This window comes from Lepidochelys kempii, chromosome 2, assembly GCF_965140285.1.
Source record: "Lepidochelys kempii isolate rLepKem1 chromosome 2, rLepKem1.hap1, whole genome shotgun sequence".
Classification (NCBI taxonomy): domain Eukaryota; kingdom Metazoa; phylum Chordata; order Testudines; family Cheloniidae; genus Lepidochelys; species Lepidochelys kempii.
Window position 1 is genome coordinate 172,017,049 of NC_136381.1, and position 24,229 is coordinate 172,041,277.

At 43.6% G+C, this 24,229-nt stretch overlaps 1 protein-coding gene across 3 annotated transcripts in view; it reads right to left on the reverse strand.

The window, feature by feature from the left end:
- Positions 1 to 24,229, reverse strand: part of RAMP3 (receptor activity modifying protein 3) — a 101,630-nt gene that overhangs the window by 64,065 nt on the left and 13,336 nt on the right. For all 3 annotated transcript variants that reach the window (XR_012157425.2, XM_073332765.2, XM_073332766.2), the window contains exon 2: positions 5,352 to 5,381. Coding sequence is in view for 2 of the 3 variants with exons in the window: in XM_073332765.2 (XP_073188866.1) it covers positions 5,352 to 5,381 (30 nt within the window). In the remaining variant the exon portion in view is untranslated. The remainder of the gene's footprint in view (positions 1 to 5,351; positions 5,382 to 24,229) is intronic.

Below are 24,229 nucleotides of genomic sequence, written 5' to 3' on the forward strand. Positions count from 1 at the left end.
AGCTCATTGCCTTCTGGCAGCAGATGGTGCAATAGGCCTGATAACCATTGTCATCATTTCCTAGGTGCTCTTGGCCGCCTCGGTGAGGTCGGTCAGGAGCGCCTGAGCAGACATGGGCACAGGGACATAAATAGGAGTGATTCGACCATGTCATTCTCTTTAGTCCTGCCAACAGTCCTATTGCACCGTCTTCTGGTGAGCAGCCAGGAGATGAGGATGGCTAGTAGTCCTATTGCACCATCTTCTGCCGAGCAGCCAGAAGATGAGGATGGCCAGCAATCCTACTGCACTGTCTGCTGCCAGCCGAAGATGTAAAAGATAGATGGAGTGGATCAAAACAAGAAATAGACCAGATTTGTTTTGTATTCATTTGCTCCCCCATCCCTCTCTCCCTCCATGAAATCAACAACCGAAAATCGTTTCCATGAGGTCTGTCAGGAGCACTTTGAAAAGTTTAATGGAGATTCAGTCCTGCCTGGAATAGCGGGGAGAGGGATAGCTCAGTGGCTTGAGCATTGGCCTCCTAAACCCATGGTTTTGAGTTCAATCCTTGAGGGGGCCATTCTGTGTAACAGTTGTTTTTGTTTCTCCTTGATGTAAAGCCATCCCCTTTGTTGATTTTAATTCCCTGTAAACCAACCCTGTAAGCCATGTCATCAGTTGCCCCTCCCTCTGTCAGAGTAATGGCAGACAATCGTTCCGCGCCTTTTTTCCATGCAGACGCCATACCACTGCAAGCATGGAGCCCACTCAGATCACTTTGGCAATTATGAGCACATTAAACACCACGCGCATTATCATTCAGTATATGCAGCACCAGAACCTGGCAAAGCGAAACTGAGCGAGTAGACGACGTCAGCACAGTGATGAGAGTGATGAGGACATGGACACAGACTTCTCTCAAAGCACGGGCCCTGGCAATGTGGGCATCATGGTGCTAATGGGGCAGGTTGATGCCATGGAACGCCAATTCTGGGTCTGGGAAACAAGCACAGACTGGTGGGACCACATAGCGTTGCAGGTCTGGGACGATTCCCAGTGGCTGCGAAACTTTCGCATGCGTAAGGGCACTTTCATGGAACTTTGTGACTTGCTTTCCCCTGCCCTGAAGCTCATGAATACCAAGATGAGAGCAGCCCTCACAGTAGAGAAGAGAGTGGCAATAGCCCTGTGGAAGCTTGCAATGCCAGACAGCTACCAGTCAGTCGGGAAGCAATTTGGAGTGGGAAAATCTACTGTGGGGCTTGCTGTGATGCAAGTAGCCAAAGCAATCAAAGATCTGCTGATATCAAGGGTAGTGACCCTGGGAAATGTGCAGGTCATAGTGGAAGGCTTTGCTGCAATGGGATTCCCTAACTGTGGTGGGGTCATAGATGGAACCCATATCCCTCTCTTGGCACCGGAGCACCAAGCCAGCGAGTACATAAACTGCAAGGGGTACTTTTCAATAGTGCTGCAAGCACTGGTGAACCACAAGGAAAATTTCACCAACATCAACGTGGGATGGCCGGGAAAGGTACATGACGCTCGCATCTTCAGGAACTCTGGTCTGTTTCAAAAGCTGCAGGAAAGGACTTTCTTCCCAGACCAGAAAATAACCGTTGGGGATGTTGAAGTGCCTATAGTTATCCTTGGGGACCCAGCCTACCCCTTAATGCCATGGCTCATAAAACCGTACACAGGCAGCCTGGACAGTAGTCAAGAGCTGTTCAACTACAGGCTGAGCAAGTGCAGAATGGTAGTAGAATGTGCATTTGGACGTTTAAAGGTGCGCTGGCGCAGTTTACTGACTCGCTTAGACCGCAGCGAAACCAATATTCCTACTGTTATTACTGCTTGCTGTGCGCTCCACAATATCTGTGAGAGTAAGGGGGAGACGTTTATGGTGGGGTGGGAGGTTGAGGCAAATCGCCTGGCTGCTGGTTACGCGCAGCCAGACACCAGGGCAGTTAGAAGAGCACAGGAGGGCGCGGTACGCATCAGAGAAGCTTTGAAAACCAGTTTCATGACTGGCCAGGCTACGGTGTGAAAGTTCTGTTTGTTTCTCCTTGATGAAACCCCCCACCCCTTGGTTCACTCTACTTCCCTGTAAGCTAACCACCCTCCCCTCCTCCCTTCGATCACCGCTTGCAGAGGCAATAAAGTCATTGTTGCTTCATATTCATGCATTCTTTATTAATTCATCACACAAATAGAGGGATAACTGCCAAGGTAGCCTGGGAGGGGTGGGGGAGGAGGGAAGGACAAGGCCACACTGCACTTTAAAACTTAAAAAATTTAAAACTTATTGAAAGCCAGCCTTCTGTTGCTTGGGCAATACTCTGGGGTGGAGTAGCTGGGTGGTCAGATGCCACTGGGTTGCATTCGTGTGTATTTGGGTGAGGAGGCTACAGAACTTGGGGAGGAGGGCAGTTGGTTACACAGGGGCTGTAGCAGTGGTCTGTGCTCCAGATGCCTTTCCTGCAGCTCAAGCATATGCTGGAGCATATTAGTTTGATCCTCCAGCAGCCTCAGCATTGAATCCTGCCTCCTGTCATCACGGTGCCACCACCTATCATCTTCAGCCCTCTCTTCAGCCCACCACTTACTCTCTTCAGCCTGCCACCTCTCCTTGCATTCATGTTGTGCTTTCCTGCACTCTGACATTGTCTACCTCCACACATTCGTCTGTGCTCTGTCAGTGTGGGAGGACAGCATGAGGTCAGAGAACATTTCATTGCGACTGTTTTTTTTTTTTGCCTTCTAATCTTCGCTAGCCTCTGGGAAGGAGAAGATCCTGTGATCCTTGAAACACATGCAGCTGGTGGAGAAAAAAAGGGGGACAGTGGTATTTTAAAAAGACACATTTTATAGAACAATGAGTACACTCTTTCACGGTAAACCTTGCTGTTAACATTACATACATAGCACATGTGCTTTCATTACAAGGTCACATTTTGCCTCTCCCCACTGCGTGGCTAACCCCTCCCCCTCCCCCACCGCGTGGCTAACAGCAGGGAACATTTCTGTTCAGCCACAGGCAAACAGCCCAGCAGGAACAGGCACCTCTGAATGTCCTCTTAAGAAAAGCACCCTATTTCAACCAGGTGACCATGAATGATATCACTCTCCTGAGGAAAACACAGAAAGATAAAGAACGGATGTTGTTTGAACACCAGCAAACATATGCTGCAATGCTATGTTCTGCAATGATTCCCCACTACATGCTACTGGCCTGGCGTGGTAAAGTGTCCTACCATGGTGGACGGAATAAGGCTGCCCTCCCCAGAAACCTTTTGCAAAGGCTTTGGGAATACATCCAGGAGAGCTTTATGGAGATGTCCCTGGAGGATTTCCGCTCCATCCCCAGACAAGTTAACAGACTTTTCCAGTAGCTGTACTGGCCATGAATGCTAGGGCAAATTAATCATTAAACACGCTTGATTTTAAACCATGTATACTATTTAAAAAGGTACACTCACCAGAGGTCCCTTCTCCACCTGGCGGGTCTGGGTGGCAGCCTTGGGTGGGTTCGGGGAGTACTGGCTCCAGGTTCAGGGTGAGAAACAGCTCCTGGCTGTCGGGAAAACCAGTTTCTCCGCTTGCTTCCTGTGAACTATTTTCAACCTCCTCATCATCATTTTCCTCATCCCCAAAACCTGCTTCTGTGTTGCCTCCATCTCCATTGAAGGAGTCAAAACACGCGGTTGAGGTGGTGGTGGCTGAACCCCCTAAAATGGCATGCAGCTCATCATAGAAGCGGCATGTTTGGGGCTTTGACCCAGAGTGGCCGTTTGCCTCTCTGGTTTTCTGGTAGGCTTGCCTCAGCTCCTTAAGTTTCATGTGGCACTGCTTTGGGTCCCTGTTATGTCCTCTGTCCTTCATGCCCTGGGAAATTTTGACAAAGGTTTTGGCATTTCAAAAACTGGAATGGAGTTCTGAGAGCACGGATTCCTTTCCCCATACAGCGATCAGATCCCGTACCTCCCGTTCGGTCCATGCTGGAGCTCTTTTGTGATTCTGGGACTCCATCATGGTCACCTCTGCTGATGACCTCTGCACTCACCTGCAGCTCGCCACGCTGGCCAAACAGGAAATGAGATTCAAAAGTTCGCAGGCCTTTTCCTGTCTACCTGACCAGTGCATCTGAGTTGAGAGTGCTGTCCAGAGCGGTCACAATGGAGCACTCTGGGATAGCTCCCGGAGGCCAATACTGTCTAATTGCGACACACTACCCCAAATTCAACCTGGCAAGGCTGATTTCAGCACTAATCCCCTTGTCGGGGGGAAGTAAAGAAATCGATTTTAAAAGCCCTTTAAGTGAGAAAAAAGGGCTTCATCGTGTAGACGGGTGCAGGGTTAAATCAATTTAACGCTGCTAAATTCAACCTCAACTCCTAGTGTAGACCAGACCTAAGGCTTTTTCTGCATTAGAAAAATTCAAACCCATAATTTATCACTGGTAGTAGTTATTGTAGAAACTGTGAAGCTGATTTTAGGATTTTTACTCTGTCATATAATTCTGCTCTGATCAGGGTTAGACAAAATGGTGGTAACAAATGCCTGAGCCCTGTCTATACTAGTATTTCCACTTTTCCAGCCATCTGTGGAGCAGCACTGGTGGTAAATTGTGCATCAGAATTTTGCTAATGTTGATGAACACTAGCCCTGAGCAAATTCAAAAACTGATGTGACAATATGTGTCTGACAACTGGAGATCAGCAGTGATGTGTTCACTAAATCTGTGGGGTGGGAGAGCGCTACAGGCAGGGTATTCTAAGTTGGGGGGGAGTCTAACTTGAAAGGCAATTCATTTTTTGATCTGATAAAACCTAAATTTGTTGATTTTCAGGACACAATACAAAATCTATCTGTTTACTCAGATGCCTAAGTGGGCTGTGTGAGCAAGTTCAATTTTTCTTTTTTGTAGACTTGGATTTTTTGTTTGGGTTTGGGTTTGTTCAGAGATTTTTTTTTTTTACATGTGTGATTTGAAGAAAAATTGAATAGATCCTGATGAGCTCATATCTTCTAAAACTAAAGGGACACAACTCATGAAAGAATCTGATCACACAGTCATTTCAGTCTGATTCCTTGACCACAGGTTTTTGATACGTAAGTTTCTTAGATAAATCAGACCCAAATTGCATTTTAAAGTTTTCCCATCACTATCTAGACTGGTTAAAAACTAGAACATGTTGACAAACCCGCAGATATATTCCAAATTAAAAGCAAACTGCTAATGGACAAAAGTGTCTAGAGTTGATTAGCTGAACCTACTTACGTTGTGGTTTTGTGTGTGCATTTTTTAAAGGGCTTTCATTAACAAAAAAGTAATAGATGTTTGAGTTTTAGAACTTTAAAAAGCTCACCTGTTAATCCAAGTGTCATTAGACCATTAACTAGAAGGGGAAAAAAGAAGAGATTGATTAGAATTTCTTGGTTTTATTCCAGCATGATGAAAATTTGTGTAGTATTAGATATAATACATAAGTAATCTTGACCACAGTTAATGATTCAACAGAACATTCCAAGTCACTACATGCCCTAAATACTGTCATAAGGGTTTATTTTTATTAGAAGTGGGAGGGGAAGATTAACATTTGCTCAACATTTATTTAAAAAGAATCCCCTTTTACCTGTCTTTTAATCTACACAAATCACACGGGCTTTTTAGGAAACTAAGTGAGTAACTTCATGCAAGTGGCTATTTTCTGCTCTCATTTCCTCCCTGTGCAACACCACAGAAGTCAGATGGATTGCACAGTGTGGGAGGTCTGAATATAGCTCAAATTGCATAGATATAAATTCTACCTTTGTTAATACATGCCCAACCTCCAGTCCATTCAATAAGAATTGTTGTGCACCTATATCTAAGAAGAATTCAGCCCTACTATGGAATAAACTTTTCTTATGATCAAGTACAAACTTCTACTGGACAAGAATTTACTAGAATTCTGCAGAACAGGAATGCAAGTATCAGGATGCTTTGATAGCATAAGGATGTGAGCTTCCAGTATACATCCTAAGAGTTGTATCTATTTTGTAAAAGCAGTACATATTTTTCAAGTCTGGCAATGTAATGGTAAACATAGTGGATTCCCCACCAACTTTTTTAAATCTACATTTTAAAATGTGCTTTATCAATTGCAGGCAACTGTGTTATGAGATTAAGTAAACATTTTCTGGGGTGGATAAAACTACCCACTCCCAAGCAACCAAAGTTTTGATGTACAACCACAAGTTCACCCCTACAATTCCTGATTTCCTCTGGAAGTCTTACATTACACTTCTTTATAAATTTCTATCAAAGATCGCCAAGTATTTAGCAGCCATGAGTGAGGTATTCCTCACATTACCATTGCAAGGTAAGTCAGAACTTAGCTAACCATAAGAAAGAATAGGTAAAGGAGGTAAGAATTTATTCACATTTTACACGTGGGATAACCCGAGCATAGAGAGGTTAAGTGACTTTCCCGGTGTCATACAGGAGGACTGTGGCAAAGCCAGCAATGGAACATAGCTCCTGGCTCTCAGTCTCATGTTTTAAACACAAGACCATCAGTCAAATGAAAAGGAACTTTAATAGCATTTTTGACCTCACCAAAACAAAGTAATATGGGAAGTCTCACAAGATAGATTGTTTTTGTGCCTATTCTCAACCAAAAAAGAGTCTAGAAACGTTCATGTAAAACCCCAAACCTCTTGAGGTTCACTCTTGATTGACTTAGAAACATCATGTATGCCCTCATGACAAAGATTTAACCAGGAGACCAAAATAGGAGACACGATTGACGATTTTCTTGTGATTCAACATCATGCCATTCTTTTAGGAAGGGCTGAGTCCAGTATTCCACCTTAAAAAATCCTACTAATTAATTGACTATTAAATTAATTTAGATAATACATATAACTAAAGAAAAGTGTAGTTAAAGTGTTGAAAGATCCTGTAGTATTTCACTAGTAAATGATCATGAAGATACATTCATAAACATTCTTAATTGAACCAATCGTTGAAAAAAAGAGGTTAAGATTGAACACACCAACTGGCTGCTGGTTTAATCACAGATGCCACTAAGTTTTATTTTCTACCTATGCAGACAGAAGCTACAGTGGTTACCAGTAAGCAGGACAGAAGTTGGAGGCTAAGGGGTCAATTAGTTTGGAATTGGAGATGGAGCTAAAGCAACAGGACAGAGGGAGTGGGAAGTGGCAGCATAACCATCTCTACTGATGGTCATAGCATCTCTTTGCATCAGAAATCAGTATTGGCACTGATCTGCAGCTCCAGTGCCCCCTTTAGCGACTTCCTCTGTGCTGCATAGGCTCATCCTTTGTCTGTGCTCTGTGGCCCAGTCCTCTAGCCAAGACGATTCTCTAGTCTCATTCCCTCCTGAGATATCAAAAGTCCAACATCACAAGCTCAAATCAGCCATCAACAGAAAGGGCCTTCTGCCCCTCGCTAGGGCTATGTTAAGATCCCCTTACTTCTTTCACAGTCCTCCCTCAGGACTTTCCTTACAAGAGCTTCTCTTGCTCCCTGAAGAAGAATCCTGACTCCTCTATAATCTCCCCCTCTACTGAGCTCCCTTAGATTCCTTATAAAGCCCAGGTATCTAATGGATTATCACCTAGTTCCACCTCCTCTGGCCAGGAGGCAATCCATCAATCACCCCACAGTTGCATAGCACACATCTAATTGAGGATTTTTTCCCCTGCTCTAGCAAATGATGCGAGAAATCTGATCACAGGCAGGTTTGGAGATGCTGAGGTGTTGTAAAAGAAAAACGACAGGGGAGACAGGAGAAAGTAATAAGCAATAAGAAAACAAGTGTTCTTTTATTACCACACATTTAAAAATCATATGCATCAAGGCTTTGTTTTCACTGCCAAAAAAAAAGGTGTGTTTTTACTGTGGGATGAGTGATGTGCATCCTACTGTAAAATCCTAGTGGAGACAAAGCACTGAAGTTTTTACAATGATGTAGGTGAGGTCAACACTAGATCCCACCTCCCCATCCCATGGATGACCTTGCCTATTTACCTCAAAGTAAAACTACTAGAATGCCTTATCTTTACTAGGATTTTACAGCAGGGCAGCTAATGCACATTGGTTATCCCATGGTAAAAACACATCTTTCTGGCAGGGAAGGCATACCCCCAGAATGAGATCCTATTCTCAGAGCTGCACCATGGACTTTTATTGCACACACTGCATTCTGATCTTGTACACAGAATTCCTACTGATGTCGACATGAGTTTTACCCTGGGACCTAGGGCAATATAGAAATTAACAGGGTGGATGCACAAGAGGAGAATTTTTGCCCTATAATCATGAAAGTGAGGCTATAATTGCTGGGTCCTGGTGACATTGACAAATTGCTCATGGTTCATTCTTACAATTTATGCTATTACTAGAACTCCTTCATGGGAGTATGGTTTTATTATGTACTGGCTTTTTTCCCCCCACAGTATTATTTGTATAGTACCTCAATTGCCATATAAATTTAAATAGCATTTGGACACTCTAATGTCAATCTCTACTAAAGGTGCCCCAAAACACTTTTCAATAATGACCTTCATACCTTTTGAAAGTTCATAAGAGAGAATGTTATTCTGATATTTCCCTCTTGCCTAAATATTTCTTCAGGAAGCTGCAATTTCTGTCAAGACTCAATGATTTTAGAGCATTACATATTTCCCAAAGGATGTGTGACGTGCCTCTTGTTTTATCTGGATTGTGTATGCAGTTCTTTCCTCAATAATGGAAGCATTGTAATATCCTGTATAGTGTGTCCTGTGGTGTATCTACATTAGTCTTCAAAATTTGTCTTTGCCACTCCAAAAAATCATTCTCTTCAATCCCATTTCTCATTAACTGAAGGACAGAAGCAATTTTATTTCCCTATTCTTCTGTTATCACAGAAGTTTTAATATATTGCCATAACTTCTTATGTTTATTCCACTTTAATTCCCAAAAAATTCCAAAGCATTTGACAAGCACTCATACAAACATATTTTACACACAAGTGAACTTTAGAAACCAGTGAGATCCCTTTATTCACTACTGAAATGCAGCTACAGCTGGACTGAAACCTAGCAGTGTAATATTGCACAACTAAACTAGTATAAGACTAGAGGTGAATATTTTACTCAGTTGAAACTAAAGATGGACGTCAGGTAGACAGAATATAATTACCCAAATTGGTATTTGGATGGGATAGGGAGATTAATATCTCTACTCTTACAAAAAGTGACTATGGATGTTTAATGAAGACCTTTGTTTTCTTTTTCTTTTTAAAGACAGCAATCTACCCCCAATGATTTCCCCTTAAGAGCATGCTGGGGTGCTGGATCAATGTTGCATTAGAGGTGAAAATGACACCTACTAAATCACCATCGGCCATTCCCAAAGAACCCATAGCTTCCCTGGTGCTGTCCTATCCAAGTACTGGCCTGGAACCATGTAGTTTGTAAAAACAAGCAGGATTACAGTTTCAAGTGACATGGTTACAGGCCAAGAGCTATTTTTGATTTGTAAGACATAAGCTATGATACAGTGTTACAAAATTCTGTACCCCTCTACAAAATATGTAATATACCATTACCCACATATTATCTTAATGCTAAATGCTAAGAAGACTGGCCTTACAGAAACAAGTAGGTATGCAGCATGCTGAATATTTAAATTTTTGTCATTAAACATTAAATTTATCTCTTGAGCATTTAGTGTTCAATATATAAAATTTAGTTATCTATCCTCTTACTTAAAAGTACATAGATTCAGTTCTTAGATTTCAAGGCCAGCAGGGACCGTTGTGATCATCTAGTCTGACCTCCTGTATAACACAGGCCACGGGACTCTACCCCAAAATGATTCTTAGAACGTACCTGTGATAAATGAAAAGGGGAGGTAGCTCCCTCTTATGGACAGCCAGTTAGCTATAAAATCCCTCTTAGTAGCTGTTCTCTACTTGCTTTACCTGTAAAGGGTTAAAAAGTCTCCCTGAGATGCATAGGTAAAAGGAAGGGAGTTGGCACCTGACCAAAAGGGCCAATGCTCAGTGGTTTGAGCATTGGCCTGCTAAATACAGGGTTGTGAGTTCAATCCTTGAGGGGGCCATTTAGGGATCTGGGGCAAAAATTGGGGATTGGTCCTGCTTTGAGCAGGGGGTTGGACTAGTTGATCTCCTGAGGTCCGTTCCAACCCTGAGATTCTATGATTAGGAAGACACTATTAGGTGTATTTTTTTTATGGCTTGTGGACTCCCCTGTGCTAACCCCAAATGCTTTTGTTGTGCTTGTAACCTTTAAGCTGGACCTCAAGAAGGTTATTCTTGATACTTAATACTTGTAAGTGTTTTTTTTTTTAAATCTAGCAATAGCCTGAGTTTCCAAATCTATTTTCTTTCTTTTTGTTTTTAATAAAATTTACCTTTTTTAAGAACAGGATTGGATTTTGTGTCCTAAGAGGTTTGTGCACATGTTGTTTAATTAGCTGGTGGCAACAGCTGATTTCCTTTGTTTTTCTTTCTCAGCTCTTCCCTGGAGGGCAGGTGAAAGGGCTTGAGGGTACCCCACAGGAAGGAATTCCCAAGTGCGCCTTCCTGAGTTCTCAAAGGGGTTTTGTACTTGGGTGGTGGCAACATCTACCCATCCAAGGTCAGAGAAAGCTGTAACCTTGGGAGTTTAATATAAGCCTGGAGTGGCCAGTATTAATTTTTAGAATCCTTGCAGGCCCCCACCTTCTGCACTCAAAGTGCCAGGGTGGGGAATATGCCTTAACAGTATCCTTTAGAGAAACATCCAATCAGGATTTTAAAATGGTCAGTGATGGAGAATTCAGCACAACTCCTGGTAAATTGTTCCACTAATTAATTACTCTGACCTTTAAAAATTTACACCTCATTTCATGAATTTTTCTAGCTTCAATTTCCAGCCATTGGACCAGCTTATACCTTTCTCTGTTAGACTGAAGAGCCCATATTAAATATTTGTTCCCCATATAGCTACTTATAGACTGTAATCAAGTCATCCCTTAACCTTCTCTCTGTTAAGCTAAATAGATTGAACTCCTTGAGTCCATCACTATAAGGCAGGGGTGGGCAAACTATGGCCCACGGGCCAACCCGACAGCCATTTTAATCTGGTCCTCGAGCTCCCACTAGGGAACCAGGTCTGGGGCTTGCCTCTCTCCAGCTGGGGAGCAGGGTCGGAAGCTGCTCCACCCGGCTCCTGGAAGCAGTGGCATGAGCCCCTTCCGGTGCTCCATCCGGGGAGCAGGGTCGGGGGTCACCCCCTCAGCTCGCATTGGCCGGGAACTGCAGCCAGTGAAAGCTGCAGGGGCATTGCCTGCAGACGGGGCAGCGTGCAGAACCACTTGGCCATGCCTCGGTGTAGGAGCTGAAGAAGGGACATGCTGCTACTTCTACGAGCTGCTTGAGGTAAGCGCTGCCCGGAGCCTACACCCCTGAGCCTCCCCTCCTGCCCTCCAAACCCCTCAATCCCAGCCCAGAGCACCCTCCTGCACCCCAAACCTCTCATCCCCAACCCCACCCCAGAGCCCGTATCCCCAGCCAGAGCCCTCACCCCCATCCCACATTCCACCCCCCACCCCAGCCCGGAGCCCCCTCCCACACCCTGAATGCCTCATTTCTGGCCCCACCCCAGAGCCCACACCCCCCAATCAGAGTCCTCACCCCCTCCCGCACTGCAACCCCAATTTTGTGAGCATTCATGGCCCGCCATACAATTTATATTCCCAGATGTGGCCCTCGGGCCAAAAAGTTTGCCCACCCCTGCTATAAGGCATGCTTTCTAATCTTTTAATCAATCTAATGGCTTTTCTGTGAACCCTCTCCAATTTATCAACATCCTTCTTGAATTGTGGATCCCAGAGCTAGACACAGTATTCCAGCAGCAGCCACACCACTGCCAAATACAGAGGTAAAATAACCTCTCTACTCAGCTTGAGAATCCCCTGTTTATGCATCCAGGGATCACATTAGTCCTTTGGGGTCACAGCATCACACTAGGAGCTCATGTTCAGCTGATTATCCACCAGGACCCCCAAATCTTTTTCAGAGCCACTGCTTCCCAGGAGAGCACCACCCAACCTGTAAATATGGCCTACATTCTTTGTTCCCAGATGTATACATTTACATTTAGTCATATTTAAAAGCATATTGTTTGCTTGGGTCCAGCTTACCAAGCAATCCAGTGACCTGTCCTCTTCATTATTTACCACTCCGCTAATTTTTGTGTCTGCAAACTTTATCAGTGATGATTTTCTTTTCTTCCAGGTCATTGATAAATATATTAAATAATATAAAGTTCTAGAAACACACGCATTAGATATGATTCTGCATTTACAGTTACATGATGAGACCCATCAGTTAGCCAGCTTTTAATCCATTTAATGTGTGCCATATTAATTTTATAGAGACGAGTGGTCGAGGTAATATCTTGTATTGGACCAACTTCTGTTGATGAAATAGACAAGCTTTTGAGCTACACAGCACTCTTCTTCAGGTCTGGGAAAGGTACTCAGAGTGTCACAACTAAATACAAGGTGGAACAGATTGTTTAGCATAAGTAGTCAATGCATATTCTCAGAGACCATTCAAGGTGAAGTGGCCTATTAACACATTTCCAATCATAGGACATGAAAAGAAGAGTTAGTGGGTTACAGATTATTGTAATAAGCCATCAATCCACTGTCTTTATTAAGACCATGATTTTTAGTGTCTAGTAAAGTTATAAATTTAAGTTCCTAGGCTTGTCTTTTGAAGGTGTTGTGCAGGTTTCCTTTGAGGACAAGGACTGAGAGGTCAGATGTGAAGTGACGGTTTTGTGAAAAGTGTTTGCCCACAAAAAAATTAAAGGTGTTGTGAAGGTTTCCTTTGAGGACAAGGACTGAGAGGTCAGATATGAAGTGACGGTTTTGTGAAAAGTGTTTGCTATAAAAAAATTAAAAACAATAAATAACAAATGGAAGAAAGGAGAAGTTAATAGTAGAAAATATAAACCAGAGGCTGTAGAAAATTGATAAGGGAAGCAAAGGGACACAAGGAGAACTCAAAGGCCAGCAGAGTTAAGGATAATAAGACCAAGTTTTTAAAGTATATTAAGCAGATAAAGAATCCTAGTAATGGTATTGCTCCATTACCAATTGGAAATGGTAGAATTATCAATCATCATCAGCTATCCCTCAATACAAGGATGATGTCTGACAGGGGGAAAGTCACTGATGAGACTTAAGATGGCTGAAGAGTCTAATTCATGCTCTACAGCTTTTTCCACATATGTGACTATCTATAAGAATGCAGAAAAGGCAGAAGTGTTCAATAAATATTTTTGTTCTGTATTGGGGAAAATATAGATGATGTAGTCATATAATATAACACTCTTTTTATTCCACTAGTATCTCCAGAAGATATTAAACACCGAGTACTAAACTTAGAATTTTTTAAATCAACAGGTCTGAATAACTTGCACCCAAGAGTTTTAAAGGACCTGGCTGAGGACCCACTGGAACATTGATGTTGATTTTTAATAAGTGTTGGAACACTGGTAAAGTTCCAGGAGACTGGAAGAAAGCTAATTTTGAGCCAATAGGTAAAAGGGATAAATGGGATGATCCAGGTAATTATAAGTCTGTTAGTCTGACATTGATCCTGAGAAAGATAATGGTGCAGCTGACACAGGACTAAATTAATAAAGAATTGAAGGGCGGTAATATAATTAATGGCAAGCAACATGGGTTCATGGAAAATAGATCCTGTCAAACTAACTTGATAGCTTTTTATGTTGGATTACAAGTTTGGTTGGTAAAGATAATAGTGCTGATGTAATATTCTTAGACTTCTGTAAGATGTTTGAATTGAGTACTGGTCAACATTTTGATTAAAAAATTAGAACAATACAAAAATTTTCAGAAGGGATTTTTGAATACAGCAGATCCTCAGCTGATGTAAATTGTCATGGTCCAATTGGCTTCAATTGAGTTATGATAATTTTCACCAGCTGAAGATTTGCCCTGGTGCATCTTGGCTTAATTTATAAATGAATCAAATATGATGGGAAAATACAAACACCCAGATATTGAACAAAATTCACCCTGCAGCCCTCTGTGCTAGGGGCTGTGTCCAGAGAGAATCATCCCAGGAGGAGAGACAGCAGTGTTTATACCTTTGCCCTCAGTGAGAGTTCTGCCAAGGAAAACAAAGCTTTATATCGCAACTGGACTCCACAGACACCCCACAGGCAGTGGCTACCCAGTGGATGCCTGAATGAATGCATTTCCTGGGAGCCCCAGGAACATCTTCTCCCCAGGCACCACAGCCCATTTTCTGAGCTGCACTGGATGTCTTAAGGCCAGCCCTCCCTCCAGTACACCTGGGTTTCAGGCACTTTGCACCACTGCAAATGCCCTTTCAGACCTATTTCACACCACCCCAGGCTGTGGCCTGGGTTACACCAGCAGCTGAACATAGCCAGTGATTTTACAATGCTTTTCTGAGCCTAATTTTCATTTACCAACAAAATTAAGATGTTAAGCTGTAAACGGAGATGATGCACCTGATAAGACTGAATCGTAATTTAGCAAAAGCCTGAGAAATGGATTAGACCTACAACCATAAACCTGCAAGATGTTAGAGAGAAAACTGGAACAGGCTCATGGAAGTGAAAACTGATGATGCCTGATGTTTCCAACATGAGCTCCCATCCAGACAGCCTAGACACAGCTCACTAAAGAGACAGCCCTTTAGGGCTACTCATGAGCACTGTCATTACAAATGGGTGTCACTGAGGAGCCAGTGAAAAGTAATTGGCCCTCAGATTAAAGAACATCTGAGGAAGAGGAATAAGCAGTGGGAGGTATAGGGGGTGGGGGAATCGACAGTAAAACAATCTAGCTTCAGGCACTCTCTAAAATGCTTCCCATTTATTTTAAGGAAACTGTGGCTTAGTGTTGAGCAGAGTGTCTCAGCTGATCCTAGAGTAAAGCCCTTCTTCCCCTTCCCAGAGGAGTTCAAAAGTTGTGCATTGTGATCTAGTTTTTCGAAACATGTCATTACACAGCAACAGCTAGACTGGTCTTCAAAGCATCTGCTTGCATCTCAGCTGTACTAGAAGATTTGCTTGGAACAGCTAGAGGAAAAAAATCTTTCCCAGGCTACGAACAACTGTGTCCTCATGTACTCACTCACAGCTGAGAATTTCAACAGTTTGCTCATGTCCAGGTGCCTGGTTCTAGTCAGGTCAGTAGTAACCACTATTCAATCACTGCTCAGCTGTTTGATAGCCTATGTGGGATGAGTGCTGTTCCTACTACACATGTGTTCGCAATCACATCACAGAAACATTAGCAACTGGCATCATCTGCACCATCAGTAGAGAACAGACCATGAAGGCTAAATTCCCATCTGTAGATCTCTCCAGGTTAGGAGTGGGGCAGCATTGCCAAGCTGGTCCTGCTGCCACCTACGTTGTACCTGTTCTGCGCCCACACCGAGAACTTCAGCTTTCACAGCTGTCATTGTCATAGAATTCATTTAATTTTTTACTTTAAGTAGATTAATTTGAAAATCCAGTTCTTGCTCACCTTAGAGGATAAAGTGCTTTTTAAAATAACTTTTTTGTAACACCGATCAAGCTCAGCATGAGACAGCTCAGTACAACAGCCATGATGTTCAAAAGTCACTCATGATTAAGGGTGTCCAAATTAAGAATTCTTTAAAGGGCCCTTATTTTCAGAAAAAGCTGAGCATACACCCTCTGAAAATCAGTCCCAAACTGTCTGAAGTGGGTCACCCAAAAACCCAGGCACGCAAAAATCACTAGTCACTCTGGAAAATGTTGATCAGGGAGATTGTGACTCTAGCTTAGTAGGGAGAGAAAATGGATGACCTCACAAGAGTCAACATGCAACCTGAAGGGGCTGAAGCAATGAGAAACCAATCATAGTTCACTAAAAATGAATTAAACTCAACCTTCCTGCAATCAGAACTCTCACCTAAAAGTCCAGGCAACATGGGAAAGCCCACATGCAGGTAGCTTGCTGGAGCTTAAATAGAAACCACCACCTTCTCAAGTCTTCATAAGAATTCAGAATTTCGTTTACTGGAAAACCCCAGTGTTTGTACTAAAACCGTTTGGTCTGGGAATTCATGTTTACAGTGTAACAATATCAAAGAGCATTGCTCACAATGTCTAACTAAGTGCTCTTACTTCTGCCTAAACTTTATATTGTTTTGCATGAAATGTGAACCAGTTTTCCTGAAAAACTTGGGAATCTGGCCCAAATTGGAAGGTTCATAATAAAACCTAAAGCCCAGCTAGTTTCACCTGGCTTCAGTTTCTGTTACAAAAACTTTGCACTACAGTAATTCCTAGTAGCAGGGCTAGAATTTCACTAATGCCTGAGCTTACTTCCCTTGGATGTGTTCTTACATTATATTCCAATACAATCATTGATGACTGTAGTTGGTACAGGCATACAGTCCGTGTAACACTCAGAAGTAATATTCAGCATGAGTATGGGGGGGGGGAGTTAAGTATGGTGTTAAGTGTCCATTTTGTACATGACTGGTTGGAATGCCAGGGCTGTATTTCCATCACTCTTTCTCTGCTAAAAGGTTGGCCGCACATAGCACTGGTGAGCAGAGCAGGTTCTAGCATGGGTTTTGGGCGTTAGGCAAACAGGTCAGCAGTGGGTCACACAAGCCATGTTACAGGATTCTTACAAAAGTTACAGTCAAATGTTTCTGTTTGAAATGTCACCCTGGTCTGACACCAGCACCAACTACCTCGCAGGCCTTTGGAGAGTGGACAACTCTGTGGAAGAGTGAACGGTGTCTTAGAATTAGAGCTGGGAATCAAAGAGTCAAAGATTTGACTGAAGATTGAATTTTCCATCACAGAAGCAACTAAAAATGACACTCATGGTTCAGTTGATCGTTATGATTAGCAGCACCTAAAAGGAGCACCATAGAGGAGTATGGCACTTTACAAAAAGTTATGAGGTCACAGGGTCTGATGGTAGCTTCAACTTTGGGCCCAATACATCACTAGCCTGCAAATTATTTACAAGAGTGCGAAGTCCCCACCCTGAAGAACTCTGAGGCCTCAGTCCGGGAAGTTGTTCTGAAGAGGCAGAAACCATTGCATGCATGGTGCAACATTGGAAGTCTCGGGGGGTCTACTGTGTGGATATCATTGAAGGATTTGAGTCTAAATTAAGATGAAAGCAACAGAGGTAAGGGGGAGGGAGGCAAAGGTAGCCAGTGGGCCGTTGACCTGTCTATATGCCTTACATTTGTGCATACATTGGGTATTTGCACCAAAAAATAGGTGGGTACAAATGAATGTGTGCCACTGCATTCACCTCAGCTTTGAAAAACGGAGCCTGTACTAAGTCCCTGTGTGCTAAATAAGATAAGAAAATATATCTGGTGCATGGGTGTGGAGTAGGAGAGGCGGTTATAAGGCAGCCTACCCTCAAAGAGAAAATTAATATAAAACGTCCTTATTTTTGACATGTATGAAGGTTACAGTACTGGGAGGAAAAATGACATTATGAGAACAAAAAGGTTGCCTCCCACCTCCAATAATTTTAATAACCCAAATTATAAGTGCCTGTGCATGGTTCAGAAAGTCAGCTTTTGTTCTCATTGGTACTAATTGTCCATTATATGTTTGTCCTTTATACAGAGGAGCAGACTACTGAGAAATAGAAAAGAGAGAGAGAGAACAATCATAATGTACTGTGAAAGCAGCAAAGGAAATGAGGCAAATGAAGCTCAGAAATCTGGGCAATGGAAGGAACACAACACAAAGGAAGGAAGTCGGAAACAAACAGAAGCTGTAATAAATATAGCACATGAAAGAAATATCACAGGCACAATTTAAAATAGTTTCGTGGCGGGGAGGGGAAATCCTACATCAGAGAGTGAACAGGGACAAAAGGGAAAAGGTTAAATAAATCTATAAGGGCAGGTGTAGTGAACTTGTGCTCTAGAGGAGGTCCCCTCACCCCTGCTGTATACTGCTCCTACTACAAGGCCACATCCAAGCTAGACAGCAGCTTCGGTTCTGGGGGGTTACTCCCAGCACAAGTTCAGAGGCTACTCAGAGGAGCACTCACTTCTCATTACCTCTCAGCTGTATGTAAGCAGACTCTCCTTAGGGTCAGCACTTTAAAGAAGGATCACATATTTCCCACAGTGAGTGGTTTGTGCTCACTAAAAGTGGGAGTTTGGAGGGAACTCAGCTATAACCCCAATCTGCTTTGTATTTTTTTAATAATAGTAGTAATAAATAATAATAATACCTATCTTCTGTGTAGCTCTTTCATTGGTAGAATTCAAAATGTTTTACAAAGAAGGTCAGCATCACTTATCCCCATTTTACAGACAGGGAAACTGAGGCACAGAGAGGGGAAGTGAGGTAGTGTTAATTGTTTGTAGGCCACATGCAAAGAATGCAGCCAGAGATGGTGTTACCAGTTTACTATTTTGGCTAAGCCAAAATCTGGAAGGAAGGAAGGAAGGAAGGAAGGAAGGAAGGAAGGAAAGAAAGAAAGAAAGAAAGAAAGAAAGAAAGAAAGAAAGAAAGAAAGAAAGAAAGAAAGAAAGAAAGAAAGAAAGAAAGAAAGACAAACCTACGAAGAATTTAGTGGAGATCCAGGTTTAAATGAAAAAACATTTTGCTTTGACCCTTGCCCTACTACCTGGCTCTTTTATTTACTTCCCCCAATCAATTTTTGTTCCTGTAGAGGTGGTATGAAAAACAATTACTAAGTGATGTATTTTAATATTTGGAACTAACAGTGCGATGCAGTGCTATATTATGTCAGAGTCTGAAATATCATTGTCTCGTTTTTGAATTGGTAAGGGAATTTAGGCAAGTTAACAACCCTGGGCACTGGCATTCTCCTTCCACATAGCCGGTAAAGCAGAAGATGCAGTAATTCAAACTTCTCTTATTCATCCATCAGTGCATCTCAACAAGGAATACTACTACTGTTACTAGTTGCTCAAGTCTCCCTGTCAGTTCAGAACTTCCCAATCCTTTCTGAGACTCCCAAGAAGCATGCCAATTATTCTGAAATCTTACTTCAACTGTGCCAGAAACACTATCCTCCCACTTATTTGTAAAGCACTTAACTTGCTTCTGGCAATATATAAATACTTGACAATTTCTGAATAACCACTATGTATTCCCAAAAAGAAAAGGAGTACTTGTGGCACCTTAGAGACTAACCAATTTATTAGAGCATAAGCTCTAGTACTCCTTTTCTTTTTGCGAATACAGACTAACACGGCTGTTACTCTGAAACCTATGTATTCCCAAAAGTCTCTGAGATAGATTTTCTGCTTTTTAACTTGTACCCAGTAAGTAAAACAGTTTCATCTACCCTGCAATAAAAGACCTTTGACACAGACACAGCAGCCCAGATCAGCTGACTCGGGGTCGCAGGGCTTTGTCTGCAGGGCTAAAAATTACAGTACAAATGTTCAGGCTCAGGCTGGATCCCAGGTTCTGAAACCTCACAAGGGAAGTGGGTTTCAAAGCCCAGGCTCCAGTCTGAGCCTGAATGTCAACACTGCAATTTTTAGCCCTGCAGCCCAAGCCCCAGACTCTGATATTCAGTGCCGCAGGTTTTTTACTACAGTGTAGACATCCCCACTGTTAGACCACTGCATGGATACCAAATTTATATCCTTGGATGCGGATACCCACAGATATAAAGCAGATATCCAAGGAGCTGCAGGACTTCACCAGGAATGGCAGCAGTGAAAGCTGCCACATGTCCAGCTGCCACTCGCAGGAGCCAGCACCCCACACACGCAGGCAGGTCCTCTGGTGTGGCTGTACTGCCTCCAACCCCGCCCAATGGGGTGGGCGCCAGGAGCAGCCAGTCCCAGGTTTACAATGGCTCCAGTGGCTCCATGGAGCCGGGCCCATGCTCAGAAGGGGCCCTGGCCTGCTCTGCTTGCACTGTGCCCCGAGACCCCTCTGGGTCCTCCCGCCCACCACTTGCTCCTCTTGGCCTGTCCGCCAGCTGCCTCCTCGGCCCCACCTCCCCCGCTCCTCTCTGCCCCCTACCGAACCCCAGCGCATTTCTGGCTCCAGGCAGTCTCTGCTTCCCACCACCTGTAGGGCCCCACCTGTCTCCCCGGAGCTGAGCTGCCTGGGACTGGTGCAGAAGCCTGGCCAGTCTCAGTCAGAGTGTGGCGGGGGGAAGGGGACAGTGCAGGGAGCTTGGCTGGGTCCCTCCAAGGGAAGTGCGTCTTGAGGGAGCCCGGCCAGGGCAGGCCCTTGCCTGGCTGATCACACCACTCCCGAGGGACCAGAGCGATTCCCCGCCCTGGGACCAGGTTGCACTGCCGCTCAGCCTGGCAAACACAGTTACCTCCCAGCAGGGCAAGTGAGTGCAGCTGGGAGGGAGGGCATGGGGGAGTGGGTTTCTTGCAGTGCGGGTGCTGGGCTGTGAGGGGGCAGGGAAGATGTGTATGTTGGGGCATTAGGGAGTGGGGGTTGTGTGGGGGGTGCTGGGAAGTTGTGGTGTGGCTGTGGGCAGGGGGGTGCTAGGCAGGGGTGGGTATTGTGCACAGAGCTATGCATTTGTGGGAGGGGGCTGGGGGGGCGCTGGGCATAGTGGGGCGGGGGGGGTTCTGGCCATAGGGAGTCGGGAGGATATGGGGTTGGGGGGCTGTGTGGCGCGGCATGAGCCTGCCCCCTGAGGGGAAGGGGCATGCTGGCAGCACAGGGACGGGTGGGCCACTATGTGTCTGGCAACTGCCAGTTTGTAAATAGTGCCCTTGCACTGGGCTGGGCAGAGCAGGGCTGCCCCTGCCATGCCATACCATGCCACATTGCCCCTGACTGGCCCCTCGCTGTAGGGACTGACCTCCATGTGCCATGCTCCATTCCCTCCATGGGGGCCCACAAATAAGTTTGGCGCCGGGCCCACAAAAGATTAATCCAACCCTGGGCTCAGCAACAGCTGTCCCTGGTCGTGCTAGTCCAGGAGCGTGCAAGCCACTGAGCCTGGTGCCCACCCCATTGGGCAGGGCTGGGGGCAGTACAGCAATGCTGGAGGAGTTGCTTGTGTGGGGTGCTGGCTTCTGCGAGCAGTGACCAGATGTGCAGCTGCTTTCGCTGTTGCCATTCCTGGTAAAGCCCTGCAGCTCCTCGGCTATCCGCTTTATAGCCGCGGATATCCGCATCTGCGAATATAAATTTGGTATCCATGCAGGGCTCTACCCACTGTTACTGTTCCAAGCAGAGACTTTCAAAGGTGACTAGTAAGTTATAGGCACAACATTACTATTTTATCATGGGAGCTGTGCATCTAAATCCCCTACTCAGCAACAAAAACTTAACCAGAGATGTTAAATTATGATTCCATCATAACTTTTCTGTCTTATTCAAATTCTGTAAGAATTAATTCATCTAAAAGAAATATAAAGTGACAGTCTTCACAACAACTAATCTGTAGCTGGCAGAGAAACTAATTATTTAATATCAGTATCATTTGCATGAAGTAAACTCACTTCACATTCTTAAATGGATGACACAAACAATTATACAGATTAGTTCTCAAGTAGATTTTTACCCTCCTGGGAACCATAGCTCAGATCCTTCCCAGAGGAGCACTGTTCCATAAAGAAAAAAAATCCCTTTGTTTCAAAAGTATAACTGAGCTTGTAGAATCAGGAACTGCTTTTGGCTGACTCCCAGCACCACATGCAGGGAGTCTATGGTGCTCTCTCCAAGAGGTCTGCATCAATCCAAGTCTAGCAGTGCAGAACTGCAGAGAATTAAGCTAGTCAAAAGATGATCCAGTGTAAACCTGTTAAAAGGCAAACAGAAAAGCCTTACAAACACAGAGAGGAGGGATAGCTCAGTGGTTTGAGCACTGGCCTGCTAAAGCCTGGGTTGTGATTTCAATCCTTGAGGGGGCCATTCAGGGATCTGGGGCAAAAATTGGGGATTGATCCTGCTTTGAGCAGGGGGTTGGACTAGATGACCTTCTGAGGTCCCTTCCAACCCGGATATTCTATGATTCACTCCTAAATTGCTAATTGTTGAATTCACATCTGCATGCAGGCCCTTTGTGTGATACACAAGAATCACCCATTAAGGGTACAAAATAGTATGGAGAGCCTTAAACAAGCTCTTTGCACTGGGATGAATTTTTCCTTAGCAGAAAATATGTGTATGCACTTTAAAAATACAGATAATTATAATTTCAAATAAAATGGGGGGGGTTATTTCCTCCTTTGCTTACCACACAAGACCACAGACCAATGATCCATGTTTCTCCTACAACATAATGGGCCTGATCCTATGCCCGCTGATGTTACCTTGGCATACCCTGCAGCTGTCTGCAGAGCGCTGTAATCTGCAAGTGGTTGTGTTGTGGGAGAAACCTTAAATCTTAAACTTGGCTCATCATAAGCTGTTCAATTCAACTTTAAGGCCATATAGGTGTTTCTCTCTATGTTCATGTGTTGCCTTGAACAACAGAGTCCTGGTCCTGATTGGGATCTTTAAGTGCCACTGAACTACAAACACTAATTCTTGAGTGCATATGCACCTTATGGAAAAGTTCTATAGAATTTAATTAAAATGAAGACATTCCTATAGGCTTTTTGGACCATCCCATGCAAAATTCTATTTCAGCTACAGAATTTTAAAGGACAGTTTAAAAAACTCTAGAAAGAGATTATTTTCTATTACATTATATGGGTGTGTAGCTTCTATAGAACTCTGATGGTTTCATCCCTAGTATATTCTGCACAATTTTTCAAGAGTATGCCTGGATGTTTACTTTTTAGAACATAACATAAGAACGGCTTGCTGGGTCAGACCAAAGATCCATCTAGCCTAGTATCTTGACTTTCGACAGTGGCCAATGCCAGGTGCCCCAGAGGGAATGAACAAAACAGGTAATCACCAATCATCAAGTGATCTTTAAGTGCCGCTGAACTACAAACACTAATTCTTGAGTGCATATGCACCCTGTCGCTCATTCCCAGCTTCTGGCAACAGAGGCTAGGGACACCATTCCTGTCCATCCAGTTTTACACCAAAACTGTTCTTTAAGAGATTCATTTCTTTAAGAGACCTTTATTTTTAGGATGGCTCTGCTAATTTATAAAATATAGTTTGACAAAAACATCAAAAAGTCACTGGATAGTTACATTTTCTGGCAATCTTAACAACCTTCCTTTACCAGTTAAATTTTCTGTTTTGTTTTTGTGACTGGAGCACTAAAAGTTGATTATTTTAAGTGCTACTCCTTTAACCATTTCAGTGCTGCCTAAGATGGAGATGCATTTTGCCATATGTGCTCCCATATCTACATAGTAAATCTTTTCACGGGCCTTTATAGAACACCAATCTGTGTAATATCCAGGTGCTAAAGTCCTCAGTGAGCTGTTAACAGCACGTGCATTACAGGTTGCCATGTCCTGCTATGGTAGATGCCAGCAGCAAAAGGGTTAAGTGGGCATGATTGTTATACTCGGCCCATACCAATAAAGGGGCAAAAGCCAAGGGTCTGAAAAGACACCATAATGTTTTGGATATTTTATTTTCCAAGCATTTGAACTTATACATCATCACATCCTTGTGAAGTATTTTTTTTGTTGTTCCCATTTTACAAGCAGGGAAACGAAAGCAGAGTATGTTCAGTGATTTACACAAGACCACAGAGGGAAGTCAGTATCAGGTTTGGGATAAAGCATTTCTAACACCCAGTTCTGCGCCAGGACCACTAGATCACAGCTCCCTCTGTCTCAAAGAAACAGTTTCTGTCCAAATGAAGTGTGTTATAGCGACGAACATCTCTATCCAAAAGGTGTATGTTAGGTGTGGCTGTGCAACATTATGGTTAAGGTGCATGCAAAAAAAAAAAAGGTAACAGCTGAGGTGGAGTACAAAGAATGTCAGCTATCTAAATTATTCCTATGGAGCTTATGCCTTCAGTCCACAGATTACAATGGAAGATGACCATGGGACTCTAGGATAATATATGACTCTTAGCCTACCAATCTACAATGCACCACAGGAAGCAAATATTTTTAGCACGTGTGATGCTATGTAGTCTTTAGCCAAAGAAGCATGAAAAAACTAAAGCAAAGGTGATGTGGCATAAAGTGTACTTATAATACGGAAATATAAAGGTCAGCCCAATACTGGCTTAATTCTACATCTATTCACCTGTAAATGGCAA